Here is a 19,881-nt window from a genome sequence, read left to right on the forward strand (position 1 = left end):
CCAGAGCCAGAGTTCCAGCCAGACTGAGGCCACCCAGGGCCAGAGCTAGAGGCCCAGCCAGACTGAGGCTACCCAAGGCCCAAGACAAAAGCCTAACAAGACCAAGGCCACTCAGGGCCCAAGGAAGAGGCTTAGAAAGATCAAGGCTGCCCATTGCCAGAGTTGGGAACCCAGTAAGGCTGCCACCCATGGCCGGAGTGGGGGACTGATCCGAAGTTCTAGCAAGACCAAGGATTTCTATGATCCAAGTTGGAGCCCCAGCAACACTGAGGCCACTCAGGACCAATGCCAAAGGTCCAGCAAGACCACGGCTGCCCAGAGCTGGAGCCAGAACACAAGCCCAGGTTCCAGCAAGACTGAGGTCACCTAAGGACTGAGCCCAAATCTCAGAAAACCCCAGACCACCTAGGGCCTGACCAGAACCCCAGAAAAATCAAGGCTGGCCCAGCAGTTACACTGCTCCCTGAAGGGGGCCATTCAGCCCCCTCACTTCTTGCTGGGTATGGAAGAGATTCTAACCCCCACACACTCACTGGCACCCAGCAAAACAGCCTCCTTCCAGAGCAATTAGATACCTCAGCCAACATTCTTCTGGTCCCATGGCTAAGTTTATTGTATTTGTTCTCTTATAAAATTAAAAACTTTAAAAACCAGGCCCAAGTGGCAGCTTGAGTCCCTCTGTTCATGAAGACTGAGCAGTCTCAGCCCGGCTTTACAGTACGGGACACGGGGTGTGGGATGGAGGCTTCAGAGTACGGTGCCGGAGCAAGGGGCCAAGAGTAACCGACCGAAGAGGGAGAGAGTAGCCATGAGCCACAGTCCCTGAGTTACAATTCACATTTTAAGAAGGCTTAGGCTGGAGGGCAAGGTCAAGGCTCATTGAAGTTCTGGGGTCACCAGTGGTTTCTCCAGGGAAGGAAGTAAAGGTCAAGAGACCCTCAGACCAGTTAAGAGGCCAGGGCCCTCTGTCCCATGGCCCAGCCAGCATGCCTCCTCATCTCCACTTTGGGCTCTGGGTCTCGCTCTCCAGGAGGCTCAGGAAAAGGGGCCCTACTGCAGGGGCCCCAGGGCTTTCCTGCCCAGCCTGGCCAGGGAGAAGAGAGCAAGGACGCCATCTGGAGAGTCAGAGGACAAAAGCAATTCTGGAGGCCACAGTCTTGCAGCCGTTGGAGGAAAAGAGCTGTTCTTCCTCAGGGAAGAAGGTGGTGCTGTCCAGCACAGCCTCGAGGACCTCCTCCCTCGGCTCCAGGCCCAGCTGGGCCAGCTCGTTGAGCACACAGTGCCGCACGTGGTGCCGCTGCAGTGGTAGGAAGGGCACCAGGACGTCTACGAGATGCTCTTCCATGATGCCTGAGCGCCAGAAGCCATCTGCAGGAAGAGGCAATACGGGAAGGGTCTGTGCTGGGCTCAGGGAGGTTGCATGACAGCCAGGAGCGCCAAAGCCTGGGCTGAGAAGTACCGGGTCAATGGGCCGCGCATCAGACCCGGGGAGACCCTGGCCCAGCCCAGTGGTTGTGGGTGTGAAGCCTCGGCCTGCTGAAGTTACCCCGGGCAGGGAGGCCTCCCCAGCTGAACTCACGGTGCGGGTTGTCCAGCACAGCCTGGGAGATGACAGGCTCTAGCTCCTGCAGGCGGATCTCCTCCCGTTCCCGGCGGCCACGCCACGCCTCCAGGGCCACCTGGTTGATCTGCTCGCCACCAGTGTTGCTGAAACCATGGGGAAAGCGGGCCACGGCTCAGACCATGGGGGGCGGGATTTGGCCCTTGCTTCCCATGTGCCACCCAACACAACCTGAGCCTGGGCACCCTGCTCAGTACCAGCAGGAGCCAAACCCACTGAAAATACACAATAGGAACTACTTCCCCTCTCCAGAGCCTGTGTCTCCAACCATGCCTGGAAATTCACTTATATGTGCCGTGCACTTTAAAGTTTACAAAACACTTTTGGGTCCCTTAACTGACTTTCCCTCCCCGAGCCTCTAGGAGGACAGTGGGGCATTAATATTGGCCCTGCTGTGCAGAAGAGGAGATGGGAGTTCAGAGAGGTGAAGTGATTTGCCCAAGGAAATACAGCTAGAACTCTTAGAGGTGCGACTAGAATTCTAGTCCTATTTTTCCCAGGTCTGTGTCCTCCTGGCCCCAAAAGAGGGAAAAATCGTTCCACAAAGAAACAGTGAGGATCCCAAAGACTGAGCCCAGAATGGGCTTTGAGAATGTCAAAATTTGAATAACAGTGTCACAGCCAGTGTGAGGAGCTTTGGGAAAGCCCAACTCGGCCCCGGGGGGAAAGGTATTCTGGTGTGGGACCACAGGCCAAGACTGGATAGCTGAGACGTTGGACAAATGTCCCCGCACCATGCTGCTGCAAAGATGAGCCCACCTGATGAAGATGAAGATGGCTTTGCGATAGTTGGTCCCAAACACAACCCAGGAGGAGCCCAGGAAAGGTAGCAGGACCTCCATCAGGCCTGGGGTCAGCTTGTCCATCTCGTCAAAGAGGAAGAGGGAGCGGCTGCAGGCTGTGAGGTTTCCCTGGACCCAGCTCTTAAGATCTTTCTGCAGAGGAGAGGCAGGAGTTTGAAGGCACCTGGAGATACTCCTCTCACATCAGACTTCTTCTGAAGGCAAGAACTAATCCTTTCCTGGGGCTGGTGACAAAACTGTGGCCCCAAGGGGTCAGAGACTTGTTCAAGCTCACACACACAGCAAGTCAGCAAGCGCACAGAGACTCAAACCCAGGCCTTGTTCAGGACTCCTTCTCTGATAGCCCCTACTTTCCATAAAAGAGGAAGGTTCCCTTCTGCTCCCTGAACCTTGTCAATAATGTTGACAGCTGAAACAGACCAGCCTAGAAAGGACCCTGCAATCGACAACAACGATAGTAGTAAGAGCTACTATTTACTAAATGCTTATTCCGAGCCTCAAATTGGGACCATGCTTTACAAAAAGAAGATAACACAAGACTGGCAAAGGTAAGTGCTCAATACATAATATCTGCAACTATACAATCCCACGTCCCTTGTCCATCTCGAGCTCTGTTCATGATGGGTCCTGAGGGCTGAGGCTCCAACTGGCTGTGCGGCCTGGAGCGAGTGACCCCCCCCCCCCCCCGGACTCAGGACTCATTCATTCCCTAGGGTCTGGCACCCCAACATGCAGGTGAATGGTGGTCCAGGATGCCACCAGCCTACCTTGTAGCGCTCCATGTGGCTGGCGTGGGGGAAGTGGATGATGGGGGAAAAGTGGTGAACATGGGGGCTGCGGAGGCCACCCCGGAAGAGATAGTGCGCCAGAAGGGAGCTAACGTAGGACTTCCCAGTGCCTGTCCAGCCATGCAGGGAGAGGACCAGTGGCTTGGTGGGGGCTGGGTCCTGCACAAAGGCCTTCAGTGCCTTCACCACCAATGCCTTGGCCAAGTGCTGGCCGGCCAGGTGCTGGGCCAGGTCACACTCCAGACCTAGGGCCACAAGGACAGTATCAGAGCTGAAGACACACGCTTGCCACAGAAGGGGGTGGGGAAGAGTCATGTCTGGAACCTGGTCTAGGGATCCCTGTGTCTTGGACGGTTTTACAAACTGTCTTTGGAAAGGGAGTGGGGCCCTTGGGGACTCCGGCAGCAGCAGCCACCCTCACACCTGACTTGGCTCGGCAGCGCCCCCACCAGCTGGCCCTCTGCATTGCGCTCAGCTCTAAGTGGCTGTGAGCAGTCAACAGGTTTGGCCCAAGACTTCCTGCCCATTCCCAAGGCAGGCTTCTCCCCTGATGGCCAGTCCACTGTGGAGGCCCAATCCTCCCCCCAAGGCCCTGCTGTCAAATGCCTCTCTCCGTCCTGGCAGGGCTCTGCCTGGACTCCCAAACATGCTTCCCCAAACCCTTGCCCCAAGTCCAGTACTCGAGACTCTCAGTCCCTCAACGCCGGGCCCACTTGCGGCCTGGGCCACCCGGAAGTCTGCGGGTCCCGCCCCTCGGTTCTACCCTCCAGGTGTGGCCCGGGGGCAACCCCAGAGTCCGAGAGCTCCCCGGTCCGCGGGCTCTTGCACTCCGGGCTCCTGCGGCTCCTCACCCTGAAAGTCGGGCTGGAAGTCACATTCGCAGAAGGTGCCGAAGTGGCAATGCAGCGAAGTCAGGTCCCAGGCGGCGGTCGCGGCCGAGACCAGCCCCAGCAACCCGAGGAGCGAGCCCCAGGGCCGGCAGCCGCGAGTCGCAGCCGCCATGCGGGTGAGACGGGAGCCGGGTCTGGGCCAACCGCCCCTCCCTGGGACCACAATTCCCGGCGTGCCTCTCTGGGCGGCAGCCACCTTCCGTAGCCTACAACTCCCGGCTCCCCCCGGAAAGGCCCGAGCCGTCGTCCCGCAGCAGGACCGGAAGGTAGCCTCTAGGGGGAGCCCGCGAACCGTCCCAATCCAGGACGGCGGGCCGCGTTTCCGTGGCCACGGTAACTAGGAGACCATAATAGCGCCGAAAGAATAATAAAGGATTATGACCACAAAGGGTGACGTAACAATTGTAGCAAAAACTTGTGCGGCACCTTAAGCCTTGCAAAGCTCCTTTTCCATGCTCTTTTTTTATATGACAAAAGAGCGCTCAGTAATAGAGCTTTTGGTAAGCACTTACTAGGTGCCATTAGTGTTAGGTCCCTTATATGTCTTACGATAACAGTACCTGCCATACAGAGAAACGGTGATATTTCAATGAGGTACAGGAACATAAAGTGTTTTGACTCGGAAAGTAATCAATAAATGATTATTGGCAATCCATTATGTATGAAACATGGCAGTCCCCTACCTAGCAGCTACTCTGCCCTAAGTGCTTTAACATCAATCCTAAGGAATCGATTTTGTTATTGTCCTTATTTTATTGAGGATGAAATTGGGACCCAAGGGGTTAAGCCTCTGTCCAAGGCTCATAAATAATAGAACTGAACCCAAGTCAAGCTGCTGCCAAAGATCTAATGCACTGTTACCCAGCCTCTCTTGGTCAAAGGATTCAGAAGGCAAAGGACCCAAGACGTTTCATATTCAGTGAACAGGCTCCCCAGGCCTCCAGCCTGGATAGGAATCGTGTTTATCCACATTGCCTACCTCCCCTACCCATGGAATCAAGACAACTGCATTCATGGCCCTTCTTAGAGATTCCCTGACCCACCCACCCTGCGCGCACGCACACACACACACACACACACACGCACGCACGAAGCTTTCTGGGACCCTGAAAAGAAATAAGTAGTTCCCTCTGTTGAGAAAAGGAAAGAACTCCAGGTGAGGACACCCAGGTTCCAGCCTCCCTCATTCTGCTGCTGTGACCCCAGGACAGTCCCTTCTCCCTCCAGTTCCGTTTTCCAGGGGAGAGTTGGAATCCTAAATTTCAACAAGCCCTTCCACTCCAAACATCTGGAATGCTTGGTTGTGCATTTGTGGGAATCTTTGCTGGGCTTCCCCAAGCAGGAAACGGGGTGGGAGTAGGGGCTGGCCAGGATTTCTCCCCCTGGTTGGAATTAGCTGTTTCTTTCCCCCACTGGTCTGTGAGCTCCTCCAGGACTGGTACTGGGTTTTAGTATTGGCTGTAACAGTGGCTCCTGGTAGAATCTGGAATGTCCCAGGTGCTAAATAAGTATTTGCCGTTGAATTTTTCCACCTTTCACCTGAGAGAAAGGACACTTCCTTCCACCAGGGCCCCGTGAGAGACAGAAAAAAGAGTCATAAAAGTTTATTATATGAAAGAAAGAACATGGCTTCTATACATCTATTTACAGAACAGACAGACATATTTACAACCGGGTGGAGGCCTTGGTGTCCGTTGTGGGCAGATGCCCGAAGAAGAGTGAGGAGGCGTGAGGACCCTCCCATGGCTCGAACACAGGGCACCTCAGCAGGAAGGGGAGAAGCAGAAGCTGGAGGAGGAACAGGATTCCGGTTCTTCCTGAAGGGAGACTTGGTGGGCACGTAACAGGTGGCATAGAGCCCAGGGTCCATGCAGGACCTGGAGGTGCAAGGGAGATCCTGGTTTGGGCCCAGAACATTCTCGGGCTGATCACAGTGTCTCTAGGGTGCTCTGGGGAGAGGTCCGTGCCCCTCTGTCCCTGTTGCTGCCCGCAGCTGCAGAGGGGAGGGGTCCGCGGGGGTCACAGTTCGCTGGAGCGGACAGCAGGTTCCAGTTTGTGGGACAGGGCAGTGAGGACCTTGTCAAACTTCTCATAGCGCCGGGCCTGGTTGCTGCTGGCGCCCTGGCTGCCCCAGAGAAGGCGCATCTGGAACTCGGTGCTGAACACCTCCAGGAGCTCTGGCCGGGCCTGGAACCCTGCAAGGCAGGGCACAGGGGTCAGGGGATGACCATCCAGCTAGGAAGGCTGGGGGTCCTGCCTAAAGCCAATACCTCCCTCAGGGCCCTGTTCCTAAGGGCCTGCCCCCCACCAGCTCCACCAGGATTCCAACAAGGTTTGTCAATGAACCATGTTTGCAACATATAATATTTAAATTACTGAAGATAAAATATGAATATCAATTTGGAGGGATTTTTCTTTTCTTTTTTGTATTTTTCTGTAAGTTCTAAACTTCTTCCTAAGAAACATAGATTTTGCAAGTAAGTGTTTTAAGTAAAATTTTGTTGTTCTCTCTGGAAAAGAAAAAGGAGGAAAGACAAACACCAGGATGTTCTCATCATGTGCCTCTGGGTGATTGTGGGTGATTTTGTTTTTTCTTTTTGCTCAGCTGTAATTTCCAATTTGCCTACAGTGAACTTTCATGACTTAAATAATGCCTAAAGCAGTAAAATCTGGATAGTTTGAAGCTACTTCCTCTCTGCTCTTTTCACGAGGGAGATCTCCGTTTCCCCTAGACTGGGAGCTCCTTGAAGGCAGGACAGGTGTGTCTCAGCCCCAGGCCAAGTGCTTTGCAAACAACATTGTAAAGTAATCCCGTTAAGACGTCCACTTCACAGATGAGAAAACAGAGGCTCAAAGAAAGCCTAGGGTACTCTTTGTATCACCTCTGTGTCCCTCCACCCCTACCCAGCGCCTTCCACTCACAGTTGAACTGATAAGTGAGTGAAAAACAGGGATAAGGAAAGGGAGTCAGGGGGCAGAGCCGGACAGAGGAAAGGAGAAATGCAAATGGAGGTTTGGAGGAAAGGGGAGAGCAAGTCCGGTGGAGGGAGGGCCGGCCAGCGTGACCAGTGACCGTCTCGCCCCCCAGATGAGACCCGTGACTCACCCTGCAGCTTGACCTCCGCGTTGGTGTGATACAGGCCTCCGTGGTGGGCCACCGTGCGGGCAGCCTCCAGGTGGGCCAGCACCACCTCCACACCGTGCTCGGTGCTGCCCCAAGGCTCAGGGCCCTCTGCCGGGGCCGAGTCACACTCCAGCAGAGTGATGAGCGGCAGCACATGCGGAAACGTGGTGTTGCTCAGCGGCGGGCCTTCTGCAGGGAGGGAGGCAGGCGCTTAGAGACCTTGGAGGCCCCACCATCCACGGCGCTCCCAGCAGACAGGTGAGGCGGGGGTGGGTCTGCCTGAGGTCCCTGACTGAGCCCCCAGGGCTCCCGACTCCCAAGACTAGCCCCCCTCCTTTTGGAATCCTCTAGCTGAACCCAATGCTGCCTTGGCGCAGCCCCAAGGGCTAAGCCTGGTCCTGGCCGAGGCTCACACGGTTGCCAGGTGCAGAAAGTGAGCACAAGATTAGCCTGCGCAGACCTCAGTCAAGCTCTGGTCATTGTCCACACTGGGAGAGTCTTTGCCAGCCCAGAGGGGGGCTGGAGCCTGTCCAAGGTGACACAGCAAGGTGTGGGGGGGGTACCTTTGCCCTCGTTGAGGCTCTTGAGAAATGGCTTGAGCTTCTTCTCGTAGAGGATGGCACCCTCCGTGTGTCGCTGCCGAAGGGTCACCCATGTCTGCTCCAGCCGGGCAATCTGGGGAGAGCAGACTGTGAGCGCTCAGCCAGGGAAGGGGCCTGCACAGGCCACAAGCCACCCTGCTGAGTGGACAACCAGATGTGGGATAATAATTATTATATCATGGTCACCTTTCATGTACCGGGGACAGTGCTGGCTGCTCTTCGCATTCTCCTGGGAGGCCTTGCAACAGCTCATTTTACAGATGAGGGAACTAAGGCTCAGCTAGGGCAATGACTTGCCCAAGGTCATTCCAAAATTAGGTAGCAGAGCTGGGAGTTGAGCCACGTCCTCTGGGACCCTGTTGTTACTATTGACTAGGCATAGGAGAGCAAGTGTAGAGTGTGGAGGAGGTTCAGGCTTGGCAACAGACTTTTTTAGTCTCTGACTGTGTGTGACCTTAGGCAAGTACTGCTGTGCCTCAATTTTTCATAAGTAAAATGGGACAATAAAGGCACTTCACAAGATTGTTCTGAGGAATCAATGCTTATAAAGTACTTAGTGTACCACCTAGCATGTATTAAGTGCTCACTAAATTACAGCCATTTTATATTTATTCTTGAAACTCATATAATGCTCCTCACTCATTTTGCAGTTGGGTAAACTGAGTCCCAAAGAAGGGGCAAGCCTTGGTCTTGGAGCAGGTCACCACTTAGAGACCTCAGTTCTCAACAGTTACCCTTTCACCAATGCTGCCTAAAAGTCACCAAGTTCTCCCCTATTCGAACGTATCCCAGGGCTCCCTCCAGACGGCGACTTCCTGAAGCCCAGCTCGAGACGCGCCCCTCCGTACCTGGGCCATATCCAGGGCGCCCATGACCGCAGCGAAGCTGAACATGTTGCCCATCGTCCCCCGAAGTTCAGCCGCCAGCTGGATGGTCTTGTGCAGAAGCGCTGCCCGCTCCTCCGCGGAGCCCGTGCAGCCCAGGATGTCCACGGCCAGCATGATGGACATGGTGTGGAACCTGTCACAGCGGCCAGGTCAGAGGGGAGGGGTCCTGCCACCGCTTGTGGTTGGGCGCCGAGGGGCGGAGGGCCGAGCCCAAAGCGACAGGTTGGAAAGGGTCAATGAAATTAGGGGGCGCGGCCAGAGTGAGGGGAAAGCAAGGCTAAGGGCTTCTGATTGGTCAGTGTAAATCAGGGGCGGGGCCAGAGGCTTCTGAGCGCCGGGCTGAGGGAGGGGCTTGTGATCGATCAGTGCAATTCACGCGGCGGAACAGTTTTAAGAAAGAAGAGTAGCCAGAGCTGATGGGCAGGACTAAGCCTCGCGGAGTGTGATTGGTCAAGAGGGTGCAAAAGATGAATCCGGGGATAGACTCAGGCTTTGGGGAAACTAGGATTGCTTGGAGCTTGATACGGAGCAGTTGCGATTCGTCAATGGATAGAGGGCGTAGCCAGAACCCATGGGAGCCGAGCTGAGAGACTCTGATTGGCCAACCGGCCACAGCAAAAGGGCAGCGAGGTAGCCCGGGGGATTCCCCGCGAGGCCCCGGGTGCAGGTGCTTGCCTTACCTTTCCAGAAGGTCTAGTCGTAGCTGCCGGCCATGGGGGAGGGTGAGCAGCTCCATGCCCCAGCGGACTCCCATTAGGGTCTGCATCTCCTTGGTAACGCCCAGTATCCTAGCAACCTGCAAGGACGCCCAGAGGGCTGATTAATTTCCTGTCGCGGTTGGCCCAAGCCATCTGGGAGTCAGAGAGCTTTATCTAGGAGGGCAGCCTGGCTGGGATGACGAGTTTGAATTTCAGCTCTCACCCTCTGCCATGGAGCAAATGAACCTCATTTCCTCCTCAGTTCCGTGAAATGAGGGATAAATGGGAAAATGCCCAGTGGTGTTTGATATGTGCCAAAGGTGACCAGGACACCTTTATTCCAGAAGGCAAACCTGAGTTCCAGGGAGGGAAAGGACTTGTCCAAAATCACACACTGGGCCTAGAACCCAGAACTGCTCCCTTCATGCCTAGCACTCTCCACAGGGCAGTATCTTTGCACTCTTTTCTTGCTTCCTGAGCTGAGAGGCCAGTGTGGCCCCCACATAAAGTAATCAGTGCCCCCCAAACTTCAGAGGGAGAAATTGAGGGGCAGAGAGAGTCTGGGTCCTTAGATAGTCAAGATTCATTCAAAGGCCCAGGCATTGACAATTTAGGAGTCTAGGTTATGAGTTTTGTTCATTTTGTCCACTAGGGGGGGGATGGGGGCAGGTAGTCTCGGTTTTAACATTCCCTGAACCAGCCAGGCTGACTCTCATCAGGCTCAAAAAGTGCCCCAGGGAGCTCTGGCTTTCAGCACCGCCCAGTTCCAACGCCAGACGAGGAAGCAAGGATATCTTGTGTTGTTGTTGTTGCCATTTTTAGGAGAAAATGGAGGCCCAGAGAGGTAAAGTGATCAGCCCAGAGTCACACAGCAAGTGAGGGACAGCTATGAAGCCAGAATCCAGGCCCACTCACTATACTTGGGGAATTTAGAGGCCAACTTCTCACCACCCAGACCCCTGTCCCAAAGCCACAGGACAGAGGTGCTCTCCCTGCCCCAGTGCTCACCCAGCACCTACCAGGCAGTCAACCTTGGTGACGTGCCGAGCCAGCGTCCGGGCATCCACCTCTGCTAGCAGCTCCTTGACCTTGCGCAGGAGGCCCATCTCCAGCGGCCGGTTATCCTTGGGGATCAGTAGTGACTGGAAGGTGGCTGGGTTGAAGGAAGAGGTGGCTTCCACAATGGGGGCTATGAAGGCCCTGCCCCGGTCCCCCTCAGGTGTCCCATTCTCTGACAGTTCCTTTAGCCTCTCCCCATAGCTCCTGGCCTGCCGGCTGGAGGCTTCAGCGGCTGCCCACTCTCGGCTGCCCCGGACAGGAGGCTGGAGCTGGCAGTAATGGCCAGAGTCCGGGTCACTGTAGCTGCTGAGCGATGGTGATGGGGAGGCCTTGCAGAGCGTGTGGGAGGGGCTGGCATAAGGGCCCTTGTCCGACTCCCCAGTGGGCTTTGGGGCACTTCCGGGACACAGCTGGGGTTCACTGGAGCGGCGGGTGACAGGGGAGGCAGGCAGCGCTGTGGCTGAGGGAGCTGCAGGGGTGGCGTGGACACGGGTCACTGCAGGGAGAGAAAGGGAGAGGACTAGTTACCAGAGCTCCCCACCCAGTGAAGTTCTCCCACCCTCTTCCCAAAGGAGTGATGTCCCCACCTCCCTGCACACAGGCCAGGCCCAGCAGCCTCGGGTAAACTGACCAGGCCTCAAGGATACTCTCAAATGGCCTGGACCCCAGGAGTTTGCTCTCTCCTACCCTAAGGCTGCTGCAGCCTTGGGGAACCACTGAACTACATAGAGGAGCTTGCCGTGATTCAGGGATGCTAATAAGCACTTGCTGGAGTTCATTGTGTGGAATTATTTCTCAGTGAGTTAGCAATGATTTATTGAGTACTCATGTGCTGGAGCTGGCGACTTGCTGGCCATACGCTGGTCAACAGCAGTGAAACCATCATCCAGAATGAGAGCTGATGTATATTGAGCTCTTCCTGCCTGCGAGACCCTTCTTTGTACCTTAGCCCACTTAACCCTAACATCCTGGGAAGTAAGTACTTCCACGATCCTCATTCTACCAGGAGAAAACTGAGGGTCAGAGGGGTCAACTGCCCCACGTGGGAGAGCTGGGCTTGAAATCCTCAGTCCTGGATACTTCACTCTGCCATGTTGTTCAGAGACTGCCCAATAAATCATTTGGGGCAAGGAATTTTGACTTTGACACTCGGGGGGAGTTGGTTCGAAGGCAAGTTTGTAGTTAGGACAAGTTGGTGGGCCTGTGTTTAGGGAAGAATGTGTGACAACCCGTGGAGACAATATCAGTGGTGCTACTGGCTGGGTTTTAGTGTAAATTCTTGCAGGGCATCACTCTCAGTAAAGAGGTAGAAACACATACAATCACACACTGTAACAGAAGTCATTAAAGACAAACAGAGCGTGTGTACACACACAAGGTCACTCCCACCAGATTCCCCCACCTGCCCCTCCCCCTCTGCTGGCCATACCAGTACTGTAGGCGGGGGAGCTGGGACTCTCGGAGATGGGTGTCATGGGCGAGTGCAGGTCTGGGATCTGGTCCATGCTGAGGGCACAGTTGCGGATAGATTCCCGGGGGTGGGGCAGTGAGGTGCTGTGGAGCAGATACCTTCATGAGCAGAGAGCCCCGAGGGCAGGGTCCTCAGCTGGCCTTAGGACCCCCACCTCTGCCTCCATCCTAGATTGACTGAACTTCAGAGGCAGAAAAGGCTTGGAGAGTGTAAGACTGAATTGGCAAGTGTAAGACTGAAGCCCAGAGAGGGGAGTGTTCGTACAGTCCACCACCCGCACAACTGCTCTCTTCCCTGAGAACCCTGCCTCCAACTTAGAGAACTGCCTAGGAAGCAGGCCTAGCAGAAAGGATGGGGAGCCTGTGGGAACCAGGCCCACCAGACTGGCACCTCCTCACTGCTCCTACGCTATGCTCAGAATGCCAGATCCTGGCACCATTATGGGCACTGGTTCTAAACCACAGGCAAAGTGGCTACTGCCCACGGAGAATTCAACCGGCAGTTCCTTGGCTGACAGCACCCAGCCCAGGCCTAGGGAGATGGGACCTATCCAAGTGCTGGTGGCACAGGATGGCGGGTCTCTGCAAACAACCAGGGAGGCCACAGAAATGAGGGGTACAGACTTTGGAATTGCAGACCTGGGTTTGAATCTCAGTCCTCCCACTCTCCAGCAAGCGGCTTCCCCTCTCTCAACCTATTCCCTCATCTGTAAAGTGGGGGTGTGCCCAGGAGTCACCTCCCAGGAGGACATGGGAGTTGATGAGCTTGGGCGCAGACAGCCCTCCGCACAGGGCCGGGTGCACACTAGGGCCTCAGAAATGAGTCCCTTCTGCGGCTTGTCCTGGTCTTGTCCCACCCAGGGCCAGAGGCAACTGGGGGTCATTAAAGTGTGGCTGGAACGTCCCATCCCCTATGCAGTGGTTTGCATATTGCAAAGCCCTCTGTTCTGATGCCTGCCTCGGCCTCGCTAGGTGGGTGGGGAGGGGGAGCAGCGGCCACAGGGACAGGGCAGCACCCACGGGTCCCGTAGGCTGGGGGCGGCTATCTGAGGGAGGGCGCTTTATGGGTAGGAACATGGTCATGAGAGGAGAGCGGCAGGGCCCAGAGAGCTCAGCTAGTTGTAGCTGACCTGAGGCTATCACCTGCCTGCAATCCCTGCACTCAGCCCTGCGTCCTCCTCTTCCTCGCTGCACACTGAGGCTCCAGGACAGTTATTCCACCCAGTTCAGAATGCCTGGGCCTCCCGCTCCTCACCAGCACTCTGATGACAGATACCCCCACTTGCCAAACGAGGAGACCGAGGCCTAGCGTGGGGTCCTTCCTTACCTGGTGGGGCAGCCATCGCTGCGGGTGACCTTGTCGGCGGTGAGCCCGTCGGTCATGGTGACGCTGCGCCGCTTCATGTGGCTGCCCTTGGGGCCTGAGGGGCTGGCGGGGCTGGCAGCCTTGCCGCTGCTCTGGCCCAGGCCATAGCAAGCCTCCAGGTAGCGCAGCGGGAAGGTGCGGTTGACAGGGCAGTAGATGATGGCCCCGCTCTGCTCCGACACTGCCTTGCGGCTGCCCACATGGTACCGCACAAGGGCAGGCACGTGGTCGAAGCTCTCCTGCTCGAATAGGTACTGGATGTGTGTGTAGCTCTCCCCGGCCTTCACCACCACCTTGTTGATTTTGAAGTGCAAGGCCTGGTTGTGCCAGCGGCAGGTGAGCACATAGTCACCCAGGCTGGTGAGAGAGTCCCGGATGAGGAAGTCGCCGTTGCGCTGCACCAGGGTCTCTGATACCTGCAGGAAGCAGTGATCAGGCTGGAGCAGGGCCAGGGCAGGGTCAGACCCAGGATCTGGGGGACACGGGGAACAGAGATATCTACAGCTTAGGAAGGGTGATGCAGTGACCCAGATTCAGAGTGGGCAACTCAGCCACGGACCCTGGGTCTGGTGCACAGAGGCTCAGGAATGGGAAGACATGACACCCTGGAACGTAAGTCACAGGGACACAGAGCCTGGGGGAGCTGGGGGTTGCCGTGACCTAAAACTCAGGTCTCAGACCTGCTCCTTCTCAGGGTGCATTCCCAATCCTCATTCCTCCAAGCACCCAGTGCTCTCCCAGATCTCTGGGCCTTTGTACCCTCAGGCTGCCCTCTCTTCCTGGACATCCTTCCCGTGCTGCCCACTTGGTGAACTCCTGTCCATCTCTCACTGGCCTCTGTCTTCAGTTCCCCCTCCTCAGGGCCAGCCCGCATTCCCTGCTGGATGCTCCATTCCTGCACTTCTTCCACTGGGCTCTGACTGGACTACCAGCCCTCAGGGGAAGCCACCACCCATTTTCTCTCTGCATTCATGGTGCTTGACAAAGATCCACAGAATGAATGAAAGAGGGAACAGAAAGAGGGAACAGGTGACTATCAGCCCATCTGGGCCTCAGCACAGAAACTCAACTTTGCCAAAACTGAGAATCCTAGGCCCTGACACTCACTAACCAAACACACAAGAGGCTAATGTATAGACCCATGGGAAAAAAAAACAACAACAACAGTTAAAGATAATAGTAATAATAATAGCAATAACAACACTAATAATAACATTGAGCCCACCGTCAGACATCAAGTTAAGCACTTGATGTGCATTGTTTCATTTATTCTCACAATAACCCTTTAAGGCAGGTACTATCATTACCATCCATCTCATAGAAGAAGAAACCAAGGCTCAGAGAGGTGAAGTGACTTGTGCAAGGTCACACAGTCAGTAAATGACAGAGTTAGACCTCACTGCAGTGCTCTCGGACTGAATCCACCACGCAGCGGGTCACAGCCTCTCTAGGCGTGTAGGGCTGAGGTCCCGCCGAGGCCCACTCACCTCACGGGGGATGCGACCGTGGTACCAAGCATGGCTGCGGAGATCTGTGCTGCTGAGTTTGAGTTCCTCCTCCAACTCCTTGTGCAGTTTCTCAGGGGAAGAGTCCAGAATGTACTTCTCCTTGGAGAACTGGGCAGGAGACAGCAAAGAGTTGGCATCTGCTCTGAAGCCCTCTTTTGTCTTCTCCTCCAACCCCTCCCTACTCCAGGTGAGCTGCTTCCATCCCGGGACCCTGGGAAAACTTAGGCACAGGTGCCAGAGAGGTCCTCACCCCTGAGGCCCCATCCTAGCAGCGGCAAGGAAATCTCAGTCCTACTGTGTTCCAGGCCCTGTGCTATGCGCCAGGAGTAAATGAGACAATAAATAAACCAGGCCCTGTCCTCAAGGAAGCTTGTAGTCCAGGCGGGGGAAGGAAAAGCAACAGGAACATTTGAGCAGAATAAGGTCAGCACCACAGTAGTGGACAGCGGCAAGGAGCCGGGTGGCTTTTATAAGAGAGAAGATAAAAGTATAGGCGAAGTGGAGAGTGGTCCAGGAAGCCTTCCTGGAGGAAATGGTAACAACAAAACACTCCCTCTGCACCAAAAACATCAAACTGATCTTGCACTGGGGAGAGGCAGGATTTCTATAGGTGGATCTGGGAGGTAAGGCAGCAGGTACCCAGGTAAAGGCAAGGACAAAAACATAAGGCTGGATGGACGATGATACATTCTGGGATGCTGAATTATACAGTGGAAGGGTGGAGGAGGCAGCTATAAACAGGGAAGCAGAGGCCCCCACACAGACATTTCTGCTGTCCTTTACAATTCCCAAGGCCCTTTCCTCCTCGCCTTCTCAAGCAATCCTGGCCAGATGGCAAAACTGTGGCCAAGCAGGGAAGCCAAAGGTCACTCGATGAAGATAATGCCCAGGACTCCCCCCCCTTCCACCTGCCCAAGGAGGAGATTCCTGGTTTCCTGGTTACCGTGGCCCAGGGTTAGATACCTAAGAGCAGAGGGAGGAGAGTTCCTATTGCCAGGTGCAGCCCCACCACAAAGCACAGTCCAATCCTGGCGGTGTCCTGTGAGTTCTCTGGGCCTCAGTTTCCTCCTCTATAAAATGGGTATAATTACAGAACCTGCCTCATTGGGTTGCAAGGATAAAAGGAGACAATACTCCAGAGTACTGTGACTAGCCCATAGATGTCCTCGTCACTGTGAGGACGTGCAACATTGTTTCCTCTCCCACTCCCCAATTCTGGGCCCAGAGATGGCTGTTCTAGGACAGGTAGATCTGGCTCCGAACTGGCCAGACAGCAAGACAGATGAAAGGGGCAGGGGAGGGCCTGGCTTCAGTCCAGGTGACAGTCTCTCACCAAGGTCCAAGGGTCCTCTAATCCACTCCCTGCCTTTTCAGGCCTTCCAAAGATCTCAGAGCCTAACTCTGCAGTTCCATTCCCCACCCCTCTGCTCCCACACTGCCTCAGTTTACCCCAATCCACACTGCTCCCAAGACAGCCTAATTCCCAGCTTCAGTGATATCTAGAGTCTCTGACTTCATTATTTCAACCATGATTAAGCCCCCCCACCCCCCGGGACAGGTCCTGTGCCAGGGGCTGAGGCCCCAAGGTCATCAGGACAGGTGACCTCTGAGAGAGCCACACAGACACTGACAAGCAATTCCAGTTTTCTGAGTGTTCAGAGATGCACAGATAGCTCTGGGAGCAGCTAAGAGGGTACCTCCTCATCTAGTCAGGGAGTCGAGTCCCTGAAGAGGTGATGTTTCCACGGAGGCCTGCAGAAGGACTGGATGAGCCCAGCAAAAGCATCAGGGCAGGGACAGACAGGCAAACAGGTGGGCCAGGAAGAGTTTCTGGGCAGAGAGTGGCAGAGTCAGGGCCCTGCAGGCAGAGCCAAGGTCCTGGGGTGAGGGGAAGCTTCAGAGGGGCAGAGATGATGGGGGCAGGTGGAGCAGGGCTGTCAGGCTGCTGTGGGGAGCTGGGGTTTACCCAGAGGCCACAGCAGAGCCACAGAGGGTTTTTCATGGATCGAAAGTGGCTTAGTGCTTTCCGGGCACTGGCAGGGAAGGGCGGGGCATGGGGGTGGGGACTAGGAAAAGGGTGTTTAAGTAGCCATTGATCAGGACTGGGAAGAGGGTGGAGGGGTCAGAGAGGATTTCAGATGGAGATCCTGGGAGGACAATGAGACACTCCCAGAGGTGAGCAAAGCTGGAGCAGGAGCAGCTTGGTGATGGGCCCATGAAAATTGGGGTTTTGAGGAGCCTGTAGGGCTTTGGGGACAGATGGTGGAGGTCAGTGATGGTACAGGTGCTTAGGAAAAGATAGGTCCTGGGGATGGGGATTCTGTATGCCCTCTACCCAGGGTAGAAACTGATACCCCCGAGGGTAGGAAAGCCGAGGGCTGAACTGAAATTGGGGTGTCCTCATATACCTACACTTCTGTATGGAGTTCCTTATTCTTCGGGGTCCTTGGCCTCCCTCCCTATACCACACCACACCCTGGGGAGGGAAGACTAGGAGTCACAGGGGAGAGAACACCAGTACCCCAGCCTTCTGGGGTTCTTCTCCTTGACAAAAAGCATGTAACTGAGAACTCACCCCGGTTCCACAGCTGGAGCAAGATAGACATGGGGCAAAGAAGGGGAGTGGGCTGTGAGGTAAAGAACCTGGCCACAAGACTCTGCCTACCACTGTGTGACACTGAGCTAGTCATTTGCCCTCTCTGAGCCTGGGTAGCCTCATCTGTAAACGGGGCAGGGGGTGGGGAGACTGGTCTCCACTTTTCCAGCCCTAATCAGTGGTCACAGGGAGAATCTGGGGGAACCAACTTGGTCCTCCCACACACCCGGGGGTGGGGAACCCTAGGGTCCTGTCCCTCCTCCTCACTCTCGACCAGGGGGTCCCCAGCTCCCAAGACTGGGGTGGGTGGGTGGGAGTTGCGGGCTGGGGCGCGAATGCAGCATCCTTGCGCTCAGCGCACCGCTATTGGCCAGAGATGATCTCACCGCCTCCCTGCCTGCGCGCGCCTGATTGGCCGGTGCGGGGATGCTGCGCTCCGCTGCCGGCGGGGCTGTCATTCAGGCGGGATCGGAGCGTGTGTGTGAGCCCGGGGGAGCGCAGAGGTGACGCGTCCGGCGTCCCCCAGGGGGCTCCGGAGGCAAAAGCGCAGAGACCCCCGGTCCGGGTCTTAAGCCCTAACCCCCAGCCCGCGCCCAGCAAGCCCCGTCCAGCTTCCTACGGTCTGGCAACCCCTAGCAAGGCCATCCCAGATGATGATCCGCAGAGGCGGGGTCCGGGTCCTCCCCTCCACCCCCTTCCGTTTAACCCCTTCACCGCCGCGGTGCCGTCCCGCACTGCCCGGCTGGCTGGGCTGGGAGCCCCGCGCCCCGAGCTTGCCCCAGCCCACCTAGAGGGCGGGAGAGTGGCGGAAGCTCTGGCCCTAGCCTCGGCACCCGCAGCACCCCTTCAGTTTCCCGCCCCTCACTCAGCCTTCGGACCCCAGCCCTGCGCTCCCGGTACAATGGGGAGCCAGACTGCCCGGGTCAGCCGCAGGGGCCGGAGCGCTCGCCGGAGTACCTGCAGGACGCCGGGGACCGCAGTTCCCGGGACCCAGTGCCCCAGCTCCGCTGGAGGAGGCAGGACCGAAACGGCAGCCCCGCAACCCGGAGTCCCGGGAGCGGCAGCCCGAACCCTCACCCTGCGGAGCGGCCGGGCGCCCAGAGGTGAGGCTGGGGCGACCCCGCCCCCTCCCGCAGCCCCTGCCCCGCCAGACCCTGCGAGGCGCCACCGGGCTGCGGCTCCCGGCCCCCGGGCCCCGGGCGGAGCGGCCGGGGTCCCAGCCCGGAGCGCCTGGCGGGAGCCGAGCCGCCCCCTCACCTGCACCTGCACGAAGGAGCCGCGGTAGAAGCAGCAGGCGGCGGCCGATAGGGCGCTCCACAGGCTGCACCGCTCGGTCATGGTGGGGCCGGGCGTCCGGGGCCGGGCCGGTGCGGGGGGCGGCGGCCGGCGGGGCAGGGGCGCGGGGACCGACCGGGCTGGGCACCGGCTGCGCGTGCCTCTCGGCGGCGCGATTACCTCATCGCCTTGGCGGGGGAGGAGCGGGGAGGCGGGGCGGGGAGACCCCACCCTCCAGCCGGTCAGGGGAGGGGAGGGGGCCATTGTTCCTCCCTCCGCCCGCCCCCCGCTCCCCGCCCCTCGCCCCCTGCGCTCAAGTCCCGCAGGGCTGCCTGGAGTCGGGGGAAGCGGAGCAGAGGACCCGCCTAGGGGGGCGGTCACGGGGGGGGCAGCGGGATGGGGTGGGGATGTCGGGCCCCGGGGGGGAGGTTCCTGGCTCCCCCAACTCACCGTACCCTTCACTGACCCGGAGCGGGCAAAGACTGAATTAAATCATATCTAAAGCTGGAAAAATCCCTGTATGCGTTTGACCAAATCCTTTGTGGCCTCGGGAAATCTCCCAGAGTCCAGGATTTCTCACCTCTGATTTGGAATCAGGGACTTGGGCGGAGAATCAAGAATCCAACCGGATGCTGGACTGACAGACTCTGGGGGTGCAGAGAGCCAGTAAGGCTCAATGCTTAGGGCACCAACCTGGGTTCAGCTAGCGGGGTCCCCCACCTCCACCCCACCAGCCCCTTCTCTTGGAGCCCTGATTCACTCATTTGGAAAACATACCTGTGCTGACCTCACAGAACTCTTCTGAGCCTTGGCTGACTTTGATGCACATTAAGTAGCCAGGCATAAAGTAAGTGTTCAATAAATGCGTGCTATTATTGTCAAGCTTATTGTCTTACAATCTGGACTTTTTGTCCTAGAATTAAGCGGGGGGGGGGGGTCATCACTGACTCTGCATCAGTCAGGCCTAGGGTACAAATCCTTTTGACAGGCTGTGAGACATTAGGGAGGTGAGTCTACCTCTCTGGGCCTCAGTTGTTCGATTGTTTTCCACAAATACACATGAAGCTCTGAGCATGGAGCATGGAATTTTATGGTCTTGGAACTTCAGAATCCTTGACTTGGAATCCAATTATTCACATCGTGGTCTGAGAACCCTGGAGTTCTGGAAGCTAGTACCTCAGGGCAGGAATGGAT

General features: G+C 56.6%; 3 protein-coding genes across 12 annotated transcripts in view; 1 reads left to right on the plus strand and 2 right to left on the minus strand.

The window, feature by feature from the left end:
- The window catches only part of TTC16 (tetratricopeptide repeat domain 16), an 11,688-nt gene extending 11,310 nt beyond the window's left edge, over nt 1–378 (plus strand). Inside the window, 1 exon segment of the mRNA XM_032419007.1 lies at nt 1–378. This exon segment is cut by the window's left edge and continues 10 nt beyond it. Coding sequence (XP_032274898.1) covers nt 1–370 — 370 coding nt within the window. The 3' untranslated portion in view covers nt 371–378.
- On the minus strand, nt 71–4,234 carry TOR2A (torsin family 2 member A). Of its 3 annotated transcripts, none has more exons than XM_032418528.1 (5): nt 4,064–4,234; nt 3,192–3,457; nt 2,381–2,556; nt 1,580–1,707; nt 71–1,368 (listed from the first exon to the last, which is right to left on the minus strand). In XM_032418528.1, the coding sequence occupies exons 1-5, from the start codon at nt 4,212–4,214 to the stop codon at nt 1,124–1,126; spliced, it is 966 nt and encodes a 321-aa protein (XP_032274419.1). In that variant the 5' UTR covers nt 4,215–4,234; the 3' UTR covers nt 71–1,123. The 3 variants fall into 3 exon arrangements, with proteins under 3 accessions (XP_032274419.1, XP_032274420.1, XP_032274421.1); XM_032418529.1 differs by having other exon boundaries at nt 244–1,368; nt 3,192–3,210; nt 4,064–4,104; XM_032418530.1 differs by lacking the exon at nt 3,192–3,457 and having other exon boundaries at nt 245–1,368; nt 4,064–4,141.
- A 1,351-nt stretch (nt 4,235–5,585) lies between these two features.
- SH2D3C (SH2 domain containing 3C) overlaps nt 5,586–19,881 on the minus strand; it is a 29,045-nt gene continuing 14,749 nt past the window's right edge. For 2 of the 8 annotated variants that reach the window (XM_032418803.1, XM_032418804.1), the window contains 9 exons: nt 14,796–14,924; nt 13,270–13,724; nt 11,902–12,026; nt 10,433–10,968; nt 9,396–9,511; nt 8,677–8,848; nt 7,790–7,901; nt 7,209–7,415; nt 5,626–6,297 (listed from right to left, as the gene is read on the minus strand). In XM_032418803.1, coding sequence (XP_032274694.1) covers nt 6,122–6,297; nt 7,209–7,415; nt 7,790–7,901; nt 8,677–8,848; nt 9,396–9,511; nt 10,433–10,968; nt 11,902–12,026; nt 13,270–13,724; nt 14,796–14,924 — 2,028 coding nt within the window. In that variant the 3' untranslated portion in view covers nt 5,626–6,121. Of the gene's footprint in view, nt 6,298–7,208; nt 7,416–7,789; nt 7,902–8,676; nt 8,849–9,395; nt 9,512–10,432; nt 10,969–11,901; nt 12,027–13,269; nt 13,725–14,795; nt 14,925–18,669; nt 18,765–19,137; nt 19,245–19,267; nt 19,549–19,881 lie in introns of those variants that run through there. The other 6 variants (XM_032418810.1, XM_032418808.1, XM_032418809.1 and 3 more) reach the window with 6 other exon arrangements.

The sequence above is a fragment of the Phoca vitulina genome, unplaced genomic scaffold, assembly GCF_004348235.1.
Source record: "Phoca vitulina isolate PV1807 unplaced genomic scaffold, GSC_HSeal_1.0 scaffold21, whole genome shotgun sequence".
NCBI classification, from domain to species: domain Eukaryota; kingdom Metazoa; phylum Chordata; class Mammalia; order Carnivora; family Phocidae; genus Phoca; species Phoca vitulina.